Source organism: Scyliorhinus torazame, chromosome 3, assembly GCF_047496885.1.
Source record: "Scyliorhinus torazame isolate Kashiwa2021f chromosome 3, sScyTor2.1, whole genome shotgun sequence".
In the NCBI taxonomy this organism is placed as follows: Eukaryota; Metazoa; Chordata; class Chondrichthyes; order Carcharhiniformes; family Scyliorhinidae; genus Scyliorhinus; species Scyliorhinus torazame.
The window spans coordinates 89,296,555-89,310,237 of record NC_092709.1 but is presented as its reverse complement, the minus strand read 5'-3'; the positions used below and the strand labels follow the sequence as shown (position 1 = coordinate 89,310,237).

Genomic DNA, 13,683 nt, shown 5'->3' with positions numbered 1-13,683 from the left:
ACTAAGGGCAATTTATCATGGCCAATCCACCTAACGTGCACATCTTTGGACTGTGGGAGGAAACTGGAGCACCCGGAGGAAACCCACGCACACACGGGGAGGATGTGCAGACCCCGCACAGACAGTGACCCAAGCCGGAATCGAACCTAGGACCCTGGAGCTGTGAAGCTATTGTGCTATCCACAATGCTACCATGCTGCCCCTGGAAAGGATGGACAGGGGGGTTCCGGAGATGGCAGAGAGCAGGGATTGAGAGGATGGGGGATATGTTGATAGAGGGGAGCTTTCCTAGCTTGAGGGAGCTGGAGAAATTTGGATTGGCGAGGGGAAACAAATTCAGGTACCTGCAGGTGTGGGACTTCCTATGCAGGCAGGTTTCAACCTTCCCGCTCCTACCACCAAGGGGGATACAGGACAGGATAGTTTCCAGAGGGTGGGTGGGAGGAGGGAGGGTCTCTGACATTTACAAGGAACTTATGGGGCCAGAGGAGACGCAGACCGAGGAGCTGAAGCGCATGGGGGAGGAGGAGCTCGGAGGAGAGATAGTGGATGGCCTTTGGGCGGACACGTTGAGTAGACTCAACACGTCCGCAACATGTGCCAGGTTCAGCCTGATACAATTTGAGGTTGTTGACATGGCTCACATGACAGTGGCCCGGATGAGCAGGTTCTTTGGGATAGAAGGTAGGTGTGCAAAGTGTGCAGGAGGGCCAGCAAACCATGTCCACATGTTCTGGACATGTCCAAAGCTTCGGGGATTCTGGCAGGGGTTTACAGATGTCATGTCCACATTGTTAAAAACAAGGGAGGCACTGGGTTCAGAGGTGACGATTTTCAGGGTGTTGAATGATCCGGGAATCCAGGAGAAGAGGCAGATGTTCTGGCCTTTGCTTCCCTGGCAGCCTGGAGACGCTTATTATTAGCTTGGAGAGACTCAAAGCCCCCGAAGTCAGTGACCTGGCCGTCAGACATGGCTAGCTTTCTCTGTTTGGAGAAAATCAAGTTCGCCTTGCGGGTCAATGTTAGGATTCGCCCGGAGGTGGCAACCGTCCGTCGACTTCTTTGCGGAAAATTAATCGCCAGCAGAAGGGGGGGGGGGGGGGGGGGTTAGTTTAGCTTAGGAGTAGGGAGTTAATAAAAGGTGGGACCTGTAAGGAAGGAAGACAGCTTTTGCACTATGTTTATAGGTGCATGTATATTGTTTATTTTATTGTTGCTGTAAAACCAAAAAATACCTCAATAAAATGTTTATTAAAAAAAATCAGATGGAGTCAAAAATCAACATAGTATGCTTGAAAACTTGTGTTTGAAGGGCAGCATGGTGGTGCAGTGGTTAGCACAGCTACCTCACGGCACCAAGGTCCCAGGTTCGATCTGGGTCACTGTCTGTGTGGAGTCTGCACATTCTCCACGTATTGTGTGGGTTTTGACCCCACAACCGAAAGTTGTGCAGGGGAGGTGGATTGACCACGCTAAAATTGCCCTTTAATTGAAAAAAATAAATTGGGTACTCATTTAATTTTAAAAAAAAGAAAACAGTTTGAAAAATTTACTTGAGTTCTAATTTATTTTATTTTAAATTTAGAGTACCCAATTATTTTTTTCACAATTAAAGGGGAAATTTAGCATGGCCAATCCACCTAACCTGCAATCCTTGGGTTGTGGGGGTGAAACCCACGCAGACATGGGGAGAATGTGCAAACTCCACACGGACAGTGACCCAGGGCCAGGATTCGAACCCGGGTTCTCAGCGCCGTAGTCCCAGTGCTAACCATTGCACCATGTGCCACCCCTTAGAGCTCTAATTTATTAAGAGTTCTTTCAGGATATAATTAGCAGAATGGAAAAGGGGTAGTTGTACATGGAGCTTATTTGGATTGCCAAAGCATTCAATAAGGTGCACATAAGGTTAAGCATATGGTGTGGGGGTGGTATATTAGCTTGGATAAAGGACTGACTGATAGGAAACAGAGCAGAGCTAAATGACTAATTTCAGGTTAGCAAACTGTAACTAGTGGAGTGTTGCAGGGATCGTGTAGAGACCTCAACTATTTAGGATCTAGGGCAGCACGGTGGCACAGTGGGTTAGCCCTGCAGCCTCACGGCACTGAGGTCCCAGGTTTGATCCCGGCTCTGGGTCACTGTCAGTGTGGTGTTTGCACAGTCTCCCTGTGTTTGCGTGGGTTTCGCCCCCTGAACCCAAAAATGTGCAGGCTAGGTAGATTGGCCACACTAATTGCCCCTTAATTGGAACAAATGAATTGGCACTTACTAAACCCTGTGCTCCCCAACATTTGTTTTTTGAGAAGTTTAGAGCAACGAATTATTCCCCCCACCCCCCTTATTTAAAAAAAAAAAATTCTGTCAATTCCTCTTTACATTAACTCACTGTCCCAGCATCCACCACACTCTGGAGGTAGTGAATTCCACAGATTTAACAGAGCTGACTACACCATTCCCCAAGTCTCTCAGTCATCCAGCTTGCACTTGTCTGGGCACATTTTTATCTAGTCATAACCAGAGAATCACCTGCTGTGACTGATGTTCTTGCTCCTCCACTAATAACTCTGGGATCCTCAAAAAGGATTTAACCGTGGCTCCCTCTTATTTATCATCTAGGCTGGCAAGCCCAGCTCTAACAAATCATCTCTCTTGAACTCTCCACTTGCTGTAATTTATCACACGGCTCGTCCTGCAAGCTGTCCTCGACAAACAGAAATTTCCTCCAACCATACAATGGACAGATCAGAACACAGTATTTGTTTCCTTCCAGAAGCTTTGTTCTCACCACCAATTCTATCCGACCTTTTCCCTGGTCATATTAGGAGGTTGAATAAGAATCTTCACTGTCATCGCATCCTACTTGACCCTAGATGATAAGTGTCAGATCCTTAGAGGACACAAGGAAAGATAAAAGTTCAACCACAGGTTCACTCCATCCCCAAAATGTTCAACCACAGGTTCACTCCATCCCCAAGAATGCGGTTGGGAAATGGGCCCCAGATAGTTGTTGTTTTTGACAAGCAGAGTCTCGATGGGCTGAAGGGCCTTTGCTGTGCTTTATGACTCTATTACACTTCCATTACATCATCCCTCAGCTCATTGCTGCTGAAATCCTGACTCAAGTTACCTCTAGTCAACACACTCCTTCCTAATTGGCCTCCTAATTCCACCATCCAAAGCTAATCAATAAATCTGCTGCTATACACACCAAGTTCTGTTCACCCAGCACCCCTATTAAGCAACATTTTGATTTTATTCCGATCCTCATTTTCAAATCCCTCCATGGCCTCACCTGCCACATCTTTCTCCAGATTTTATAGAATTCAAAGTTCACCACCCAGGTCCACAGAGCATTCTGGTTTACTGGTCCAGTGACAATAAAACTATGCCACCACCTCCCCCAACAACCCTCGGATTCTGAACTTCTGCTGCTCATGGTCACTCTTAATTGATCCATTGGCAGTTCAGGGAGGGGTGGGTGGCTTGGTATCAAACTTTGTTTGGCAAGTTCCAGGCAGAGAAATCTGATGAACTTCTACCCAAATAGAATCCTGAACATTAAACTATCCGTCCCATTTCAAATAGCTTGTCTGCACAGAATTTCAATTTGACAATATAATCTGGTTTCATCTGCACATCAGTAAAGGGATGGCACGATTTTAAATCTTGGCGAGCAAAAGAAGCCTACTCAAAAAGGCTATTTCAACAGGACTTCGAAACGTACTGGTTTAGGGGAAGTTGGCGGGCGATTGGCGCCAGGGAAGCTGCTCATTCGGAGAGCCACCACCGACAGGATGGGCCAAATGGCCTGCTCCTGCATGGTAACAATTCAGTTTCTGCTGAACTCTTCAAAAACACAGAACACTCCCTGAAGCTACCCAAGGTGCATAAAGGGCGCACCAGTCGCAGTCCCGAGGATACGTTATATTGTGGTTTTATAAAATGAACCCCATTTTCCTTTCCAAAAAAAGGCAGAATCAGGAAAGACGACTTACAAACTATGCTGCAGATAAGATCATGTACAGGACTGGTGGGCAGTGACTGATTGATTGACAGCTCTGACTCCGGGACGCTGATGAGAGGCGCGGGGCCCAACGTTTCAAACTTAACTCCCCCGCTCACTGACTCACCTCCTGCCGCTGCCTCGCCTCTGAGCTCATCGTTAATGGCGGGCGTGATGAAAGTATGTCAACACCGACGAATTAAATGCCACCAATTCAACCAGCCGCACAGGCTTCACCCCTCTGTCAGCTGGTGTACCAGCTTGGTGCTTTGCTTCCCTCCCCTCCGGTCCGCTGCGCAATCCCCTCCTGACCTCGCAATGGTGACGGCTGTGAGTTCCGCCTTTAAATTCCTTCCGCCCCTCCCCTCGCGCTCTCCTTGAAGTGCAAACGGCCGGCGCGCGCTCCATCATTGAGCTGAGGAGGAGAGGCAGAGAAGGAGCAGAGATACAGAGAGAGAGAGTGTGAGACAGGGAGGCAGAGAAGAGAATAATACACAGCGTGGGTGTACAGAGAGAGAACTTTGAATATATTCAAGAGGCGGCTAGATACAGCACTTGTGAAGAATGAGATCAAAGGCTATGGGGCGAAAGCTGGATTAGGCTATTGAGTTGGATGATCAGCCATGATCATGATGAATGGTGGAGCAGGCTCGAAGGGCGAAAGGCCTCCTCCTGCTCCTTGCTGCTTGCCTGCCTTGGTCTGCTTTCAAAGCCAGCGAGTTAGCCCTGTGCTAAACAGCCCCTATCCTGAACACTGCCACTCTCGGGAACGGTTCCACCCTCATCCCCACAACCTGGGACATTGCCTCGTGGAAGGCTGTCCAGAATCCAACAAGACTGGGGCATGCCCAGAACATGCGGTGTGATTGGCTGCGCCTCCCTGCCACAATTCACATTAGTGCTCCACCTCCAGGAAGAACCTGCTCATTCGGGTTATTGTCAGATATGCTCTGTGGACTTCCGGTTGCGGTGAGGATGAGCTAGCCGCACGTTTCGGCAGCTCCAGCTCCGACGGACCTTCGGGCTCTTTTAAGAGCCCCAACGGGAATTTTTTCGGCCGAGCAACCCGGTGTGGGGTGTGTGGGAAGGGAGTCCCCCCCCAAACGACGGAGGAAAAAACCGGTAGCGGCGGCTGCAGCCCGAAGAATCTTCAACTATAAGGTCAGAGGGAGAGGAGGACAAAATGGCGGCGGAGAAATCGCAGGCGGCATGGGGGCCTGAGCAGGACGAGGTCGTGAGACGGTGCGTGGACCTGTTGAAGAAAGAGGTACTGACCCCGATGCTACAGGCAATTGAGGGGCTGAAGGAGACTTTAAAGACCCAGGAGACTGAGCTCCGCGTGGTAGAGCAGAAGGTGTCAGGTATTGAAGACGAGGTCCTGGGCCTGGCGGTTCATAGAACATAGAAAGTACAGCACAGAACAGGCCCTTCGGCCCACGATGTTGTGCCGAACCTTTGTCCTAGATTAATCATAGATTATCATTGAATTTACAGTGCAGAAGGAGGCCATTCGGCCCACTTGAGTCTGCACCAGCTCTTGGAAAGAGCACCATACCCAAACTCAACACCTCCACCCAACACCAAGGGCAATTTGGACATTAAGGGCAATTTATCATTGGCCAATTCACCTAACCCGCACATCTTTGGACTGTGGGAGGAAACCGGAGCACCCGGAGGAAACCCACGCAGACACGGGGAGGACGTGCAGACTCCGCACAGACAATGACCCAAGCTGGAATCAAACCTGGGACCATGGATCTGTGAAGCAATTGTGCTATCCACAATGCTACCATGCTGCCCTTAAGAACAAATAAATCTACACTGTATCATTTTCCCGTAATCCATGTACCTATCCAACAGCTGCTTGAAGGTCCCTAATGTTTCCGACTCAACTACTTCCACAGGCAGTGCATTCCATGCCCCCACTACTCTCTGGGTAAAGAACCTACCTCTGATATCCCTCCTATATCTTCCACCTTTCACCTTAAATTTATGTCCCCTTGTAATGGTGTGTTCCACCTGGGGAAAAAGTCTCTGACTGTCTACTCTATCTATTCCCCTGATCATCTTATAAACCTCTATCAAGTCGCCCCTCATCCTTCTCCGCTGTAATGAGAAAAGGCCTAGCACCCTCAACCTTTCCTCGTAAGACCTACTCTCCATTCCAGGCAACATCCTGGTAAATCTTCTTTGCATCTTTTCCAGAGCTTCCACATCCTTCCTAAAATGAGGCGACCAGAACTGTACACAGTAAGGGTTCAGACTCAGACTCAGACTCAGACGCACGAGGCACTTCATAAAAAGTGTGCTGAAAGGATCGAGGCCCTTGAAAACGGAGCGCGAAGGAAGAACCTTAGGATACTAGGTCTCCCTGAGGGTGTGGAAGGAGTCGACTGTGGAGCGTACGCAAGTAAGATGCTGAGCTCACTGATGGGTGCTGAGGCCCCTGCGGGCCCCATGGAGGTGGAGTGGGCAGGTCGGATCCCGGCGAGAAGACCAAAAGCGGGAGAACCACCGAGGGCGATAATCGTGCGATTCTACCGCCTTAAGGACAGAGAAGAGGTCCTGAGATGGGCTAAAAAGGTGCGGAGTAGCAGATGGGAGAATGCGATGGTACGGATATACCAGGATTGGAGTGCGGAGGTGGCGAGAAGGAGGGCGAGCTTCAACCGAGCCAAAGAGGTTTTGCACAAAAAGAAGGTGAAGTTTGGGATGCTGCAGCTGGCAAGACTATGGGTCACGTATCAGGAGAGACACTATTACTTTGAGACGGCGGAGGAAGCATGGACCTTTATTAAAGAAGAGAAACTGGACTGGAACTGAGGGACTGATGCTGCAGGGAATTGTTATTGTTATTGTTTTTGTAAATGTTATGGTGAAAGTTAATCGAGAAGTAAACAGGGAAGGGGGGAGACACTAGGGAAATGTGGGCGCGCCGGTGAGGGGGGAAAGACGGGACATAGTCGGAGAATGGGGAAGGGGAGGGGGAGGGGAAAGGGAGCTGCGCCAGAAGAGGCGGGTCAGGTAAAGGGATGTTCCCGTGCCAGAAAGAATAAGGCGGGAAGACAGGAGCAAGGCGGATGGGAGTTCCCCCACACGGGGGGGGGGGGGGGGGTCGAGGAGTGAGCAGGAGTAGCCGGGGTCAGTTGAAGTCAGCTGACTTACGGAAGTGATATGGGGGGAGCAATCAAGCTAGATAGGGATCTAGCGGGGGGGGGGGGGGGGGGGGACAACTGGGTTGCTGCTGCGGAAATCCAAAAGGGAATGGCTAAAGAGTGGGTGGCCGGGGACGGTGTGCGACGCTGGGGGAGCGAGCGGGAGCGCGGAGGCGGGATATGGGACTGGCCTAGAGAAGGTAATGGCTAGTCGACACGGAAGGGGGGCAGGTAGCCCCCTAGTGAGGCTGATCACGTGGAACGTGAGAGGCCTGAATGGACCGATAAAAAGGGCCCGAGCGCTCGCGCATTTGAAAGGACTAAGGGCAGACGTGGCTATGCTCCAAGAGACGCACCTAAAGGTGGCAGACCAAGTTAGGCTAAGGAAAGGCTGGGTGGGATAGGTGTTCCACTCAGGACTGGACGCAAAGAACAGAGGGGTGGCCATTTTGGTGGGGAAACGGGTAGCATTTGAAGCAAAGAACATCGTAGCAGATAGCGGAGGTAGATATGTAATGGTGAGTGGTAGGCTGGAGGGAATGGAGGTCATGTTGGTTAATGTGTATGCCCCAAATTGGGACGATGCGGGATTCATGAGACGGATGCTGGGGCGTATACCGGACCTGGAGGCAGGAAATTTGATTTTAGGAGGGGACTTCAATACGGTGCTGGACCCGGGGCTAGATAGATCCAGCTCAAGGACCGGAAGAAGGCCGGCAGCGGCCAAGGTACTTAAGGGGTTTATGGGCCAAATGGGGGGAGTGGATCCATGGCGATTTCTTAGACCTAGGGCTAGGGAGTATTTCTTCTTCTCCCATGTCCATAAAGTGTACTCCCGGATAGATTTTTTTGTCTTAGGAAGGTCGTTGATCTCTAGGGTGGAAGAAGCTGAATACTCAGCCATAGCGGTTTCGGATCATGCCCCACATTGGGTGGACATGGAAGTAGGAGAGGACAGGGAACAGAGAACACTCTGGCGATTAGATGTGGGACTGATGGCGGATGAGGGAGTGTGTGCAAGAGTGAGGGGGTGTATTGAGAGATACCTGGAGGTCAATGACGACGGCGAGGTCCCTGTGGGAGTGGTCTGGGAAGCACTAAAAGCGGTGGTCAGAGGAGAGCTGATCTCTATTGGGGCCCACAAAAGGAAAACAGAGGCCAAGGAAAGGGATAGATTACTGGGGGAAATTTTAAGGGTGGACAGGGAATTTGCAGAGACCCCGGAGGAGGAGCTGTACAGGGAGAGGCGACGACTCCAGACTGAGTTTGACCTTCTGACCACCAGAAAGGCGGAGGTGCTGTGGAGGAAGGCACAGGGGAGGAGGTACGAATATGGGGAAAAGGCTAGTCGCCTGTCGGCGCACCAACTGCGAAAGAGGGCAGCAGCGAGGGAGATAGGAGGAATTCGGGATGAAAGGGGAGACACTGAGCGAAGGCCAGGAAAGATAAATGAGGTGTTTAAGACCTTTTATGAGGAACTGTATAGGTCTCAACCCCCAGAGGGAGAGGAGGGGATGCGGCAGTTCCTGGACCAATTGAAGTTCCCGAAAGTGGAGGAGCGGGAGGTGGCAGGCCTGGGGGCGCCGATTGAGGTGGACGAGGTTATTAAGGGACTGGGAAGCATGCAAGCAGGGAAGGCTCCGGGGCCGGACGAGTTCCCGGTGGAATACTACAGAAAATATGTGGACTTGTTGGCCCCGTTGATGGCGAGGGCGTTCAATGAGGCCAGGGAAGGGGGGACGCTACCCCCGACGATGTCGGAGGCGACAATATCGCTAATTTTGAAGAGAGACAAAGATCCGTTGCAGTGCGGGTCCTATAGACCTATTTCACTATTGAACGTGGACGCCAAGTTGCTGGCAAAGGTACTGGCATTGAGGATAGAGGACTGTGTCCCGGGGGTGGTGCACGAAGACCAGACAGGGTTCATAAAAGGGAGACAACTGAATGTTAACGTGCGACGACTATTAGGGGTGATAATGATGCCCTCAGTGGAGGGGGAGGCAGAGATAGTGGCGGCAATGGACGCAGAGAAGGCATTTGATAGGGTGAAGTGGGAGTATTTATGGGAAGTGTTAAGGAGGTTTGGGTTTGGGAACAGGTTGATTCGCTGGGTTAGACTTCTTTATGGGGCACCAACGGCAAGCGTAGTTACAGGTCGACATAGATCGGAGTATTTCCGATTATATAGGGGAACAAGACAGGGATGCCCGCTGTCTCCATTGTTGTTTGCGTTGGCAATTGAACCTCTGGCCATGGCGTTGAGAGACTCCAGGAAATGGAGAGGGGTGATTAGAGGGGGAGAAGAACATCGAGTCTCGTTATACGCGGATGACCTATTGTTATACGTGTCGGACCCAGTGGGGGGGATGATAGAGGTTATGCAAATTTTGAGGAGGTTCGGGGAATTCTCGGGGTATAGGCTAAACATGGGGAAGAGTGAATTATTTGTGATACATCCAGGGGACCAGAGTAGAGAGATAGAAGGCTTACCGCAAAGGAAAGTGGAAAGAAACTTCCGATACCTGGGGATTCAGATCGCTAGGAGCTGGGGAACCTTGCACAGACTTAATTTGACACGGCTGGTAGAACAAATGGAGGTGGACTTCAAGAGGTGGGACATGCAGCCTTTATCGCTGGCGGGCAGGGTTCAAGCAATTAAGATGATGGTCCTCCCGAGGTTCTTATTTGTATTTCAATGTCTCCCTATATTAATCACCAGGACCTTTTTTAATAAAATAGATAAGAGCATCACGAGCTTTGTGTGGGCAGGGAACGTTCCGAGAGTAAGGAGGGGGTTCCTTCAGCGTAGTAGGGATAGAGGAGGACTGGCACTACCGAACTTGGGAGATTATTATTGGGCCGCCAATGTGGCAATGATACGTAGATGGATGATGGAGGGTGAGGGAGCGGCGTGGAAAAGACTGGAGAGAAAGTCCTGTAAAGGGACGAGTTTAGAGGCGCTGGTGACGGCACCGCTACCGCTCTCACCTAAAAAGTATACCACGAACCCGGTGGTGGCGGCAACACTGAACATATGGGGACAGTGGAGGCGACAGAGAGGGGTGCGGGGAGCCCTGGTGGGGTCCCCTATCAGGAACAACCATAGGTTCGCCCCAGGAAGAATGGATGGAGGATTTCAGAGCTGGTACCAGTTGGGAATTAGGAAGGTGGGAGATTTATTCATAGACGGGACTTTTGCAAGCTTGGGAGCATTGGAGGAAAAGTATAAGCTACCCCGGGGAAATTTCTTGAGATATATGCAGGTGAGGGCGTTTGCTAGACAACAGGTGAGGGAATTTCCGTTGCTCCCGACACAGGGGATACAGGACAGGGTGCTTTCAGGGGTGTGGGTCGGAGAGGGCAAGGTGTCAGAGATTTACAGAGAGATGAGGGAAGAGGGGGAGGAGTCGGTGGGAGAACTAAAGGGAAAGTGGGAAGAAGAATTTGGGGAGGAGATAGAAGAGGGTATGTGGGCTGATGCCCTAAGCAGGGTAAACTCCTCTTCCTCATGCGCCAGGCTTAGCCTGATTCAATTTAAGGTGCTACATAGAGCACACATAACGGGGGCAAGATTGAGCAGGTTCTTTGGAGTGGAGAACAGATATGGGAGGTGTGGCGGGAGCCCGGCAAACCACGCACATATGTTTTGGGTGTGCCCGGCACTGGAAGGATATTGGAAGGGAGTGACGGGAGTGATCTCGCAGGTGGTGAATGCCCAGGTCAAACCAAGCTGGGGGTTAGCTCTATTTGGAGTTGCGGAAGAGCCGGGAGTGCAGGAGGCGAAAGAGGCCGATGTCGTGGCCTTTGCGTCCCTAGTAGCCCGGCGCAGGATCCTACTTCTGTGGAAGGAGGCAAAACCCCCCGGACTGGAGGCCTGGGTAAATGATATGGCGGGGTTTATTAAACTGGAGCAGATAAAGTTTGCCCTGAGAGGATCGGCTCAAGGGTTCACCAGGCGGTGGCAGCCATTTCTCGACTACCTAAGGGAACGTTAGAGGGAAGATAGATGACCAGCAGCAGCAACCCAGGGGGGAGGTTATTTTTTTAGTTTAGTATAGGTCAATAGATAATGGGGTTTTGTTACTTGCGTATTGTTAAAAATTTATATTTTGTTATCGTTCCGTTTGTTTTGTAAGAGGGACAAATGTTGTTTAGAAAAAAAAAATTTTCAATAAAATATATTTAAAAAAAAGATATGCTCTGTGCACCATTTTAAGTTGCATGAGGCTTAGCCTTGCGCAGGAGGAGGTGGAGTTGGCCCTGTTCAGCGCTTTGTTCCAGAGTCCCCACCCTACTTGTGTCCCGAACCCGTTCTCCCATTTTTCCCTTGTTCCGTTCAGTGGGCAGCGTGTAATTTCTAAACATCGTCCATATATGTCCCCGCAGTTCCCCTTTCCCAGACTGCATCTAATAACTCCTCCAACATTGTGTCTCTCGGGACCCTCAGGTTCCTCGTCGCCTCCTTGTGGAGAAAGTTTTTGATTTGCAAGTGCCAGAGTTTCTGTCCGTTCAGTAATTCCAGTCTCTCCGTCAGCTTTTCTTTTTTTAAATAAATTTAGAGTACCCAATTCTTTTTTTCCAATTAAGGGACAATTTAGTGTGGCAAATTCACCTAGCCTGTACATCTTTGGGTTGTGGGGGTGAGACCATGCGAACAAGGGGAGAATATGCAAACTCCACATGATCAATGACTCAGGTCCTCAGTGCCGTGAGGCAGCAGTGCTAACCACTGTGCCTCCGTGCCACCCCGACAATCAGCTCTTCTCGGGTCCCAAGTCTGTCTCCTGTGTGGAAGACCCTAACCGGTAGTGTCCCCACATCTTGTCTCCACCTCTTAAAAGGTGACGCCTCGCATGGCTGGTGCAAACCTGTGGTTGTCACAGATGGGGTCCATGGTGGACATCTCGGTTAGACTGAAGAGCTGCATCTGGTCCAGGTTCTTGGTGTTGCCACTACCACTGGGCTGATTGAGTGACGGTGGGGAAGGGAGTGCTGTCGTGGTGAGGGCTCAGAGATTTGTTCCTGTGCAGGACTCCTCCATCCTCACCCATTCCGTGTTTGGTTCCTTCCCCCATTTTGTCACTCTCAGCCACGGCTAGCCAGTACATTCATCTTGATCGTCTGCACCCTTTCCGCCAGGGAAAGCAGGAGCTCATCCCATCTCTGTAGGTCCTTTTTAACTTCCTCCGCCAGACTGGTCAGATTACACTTGTGATCCATGATCAGTCGTGGGCTATCTGGATCCCCAGGTAGCGGAATATGTTTTTGGGCTATTTTCAATGGGAGACCCTCCAGCTCTGCTCCTCCCCTTCTCGGGTTCACTGGGAAAACTTCACTCTTGCTCAGGTTGAGTTTGCAGCCCGAGAAGGCTCTGAATCTTCCAGAAGCTTCATGATTTTGTTCATGCTGTTTAGCAGGTCCAAGATGTAAAGGAGCAGATCATCCGCATGGAGTGAGACTCTGTGCTCTCTGCCTCCTCTTCGGATTCCCTTTCAGCCTCTCTCATCTCGCAGCGCAATAGCCAGCAGCTCGATTGCCAGAGCTGGGACAGCGGGCATCCCTGCCTAGTGCTTCTGTGCAACTGGAAGTATTTAGAACTAGTGGTGTTGGTCAGAATGCTCGTCTTGGGGGCGTTGTACAGGAGTCTCATCCATGAGGTGAACCCCGTCCCGAACCCAGACTGCTCCAGTACCTCAATGAGGTACTTCCACTCGACTCTGTCAAAGGCCTTTTCTGCTTCCAGGGAGACGATCACCTCTGGTGTTCTCGCCCCGGATGGGCTCAGTATCACATTCAGCAGTGTATGATGTTCGCAGTTAGCTGTCTACCCTTAACAAAGCCTATCTAGTCCTCTGCAACCACCTCTGGTACGCAGTTCTCCAGTCTCTTGGCCAGGACTTTTGTGAGTATTTCCGTGTCCACATTGAGCAGCAAAATGAGTCTGTATGATCTGCATTCCATTGGGTCTTTGTCTTTTTGGGTATCAGCGAAATGGTGGCCTGTATTAGCATTGGAGTCAGGGTGTCCCTCGCTAGTGAGTCTGTGAACATCTCCCACAGGTGCGGGACAAGAGTTGGTGCTGATTTAGGTGAATATGAATTAACAGGCAAATTATGATCAAACACATCATGCTGCACATTAAATGGTCGATGTGACATAGGCAGATCCCATGGATTTCTCATCAACTCACCCAGATGTCAGTGGCCACTGTCTTCAAAGAAGAGATAGTTTGGGCACAGTCAAGTTTTGTGTTCTCAAAGGAGAAAGGTAGGTCAAACAATCCAAAAGCAAAATAAATAAAGATTAAGATGTGAGATTAAGATTATGACAGATGTCAGGTGGATGATATTTAGCATGTTCAATCCACCTACCTTGCACATCTTTGGGTTGTGGGGGCGAAACCCACACGAACACGGGGAGAATGTGCAAACTCCACACGGACAGTGACCCAGAACCGGGATCGAACCTGGGACCTTGGCGCCATGAGACTGCAGTGCTACCACTGCGCCACCGTGCTGC

The 13,683-nt window shown here is 50.5% G+C and overlaps 1 protein-coding gene across 3 annotated transcripts in view; it reads right to left on the bottom strand.

Annotated features, from left to right (window-relative positions):
- The window catches only part of tmem192 (transmembrane protein 192), a 54,522-nt gene extending 50,208 nt beyond the window's left edge, over positions 1-4,314 (bottom strand). For 2 of the 3 annotated variants that reach the window (XM_072495942.1, XM_072495944.1), the window contains exon 1: positions 4,134-4,312. In XM_072495942.1, the coding sequence (XP_072352043.1) occupies positions 4,134-4,163 (30 nt within the window). In that variant the 5' untranslated portion in view covers positions 4,164-4,312. Of the gene's footprint in view, positions 1-4,133 lie in introns of all 3 variants that reach the window. The other variant, XM_072495945.1, reaches the window with a different exon arrangement.
- Between the last annotated feature and the right edge of the window lie 9,369 nt (positions 4,315-13,683).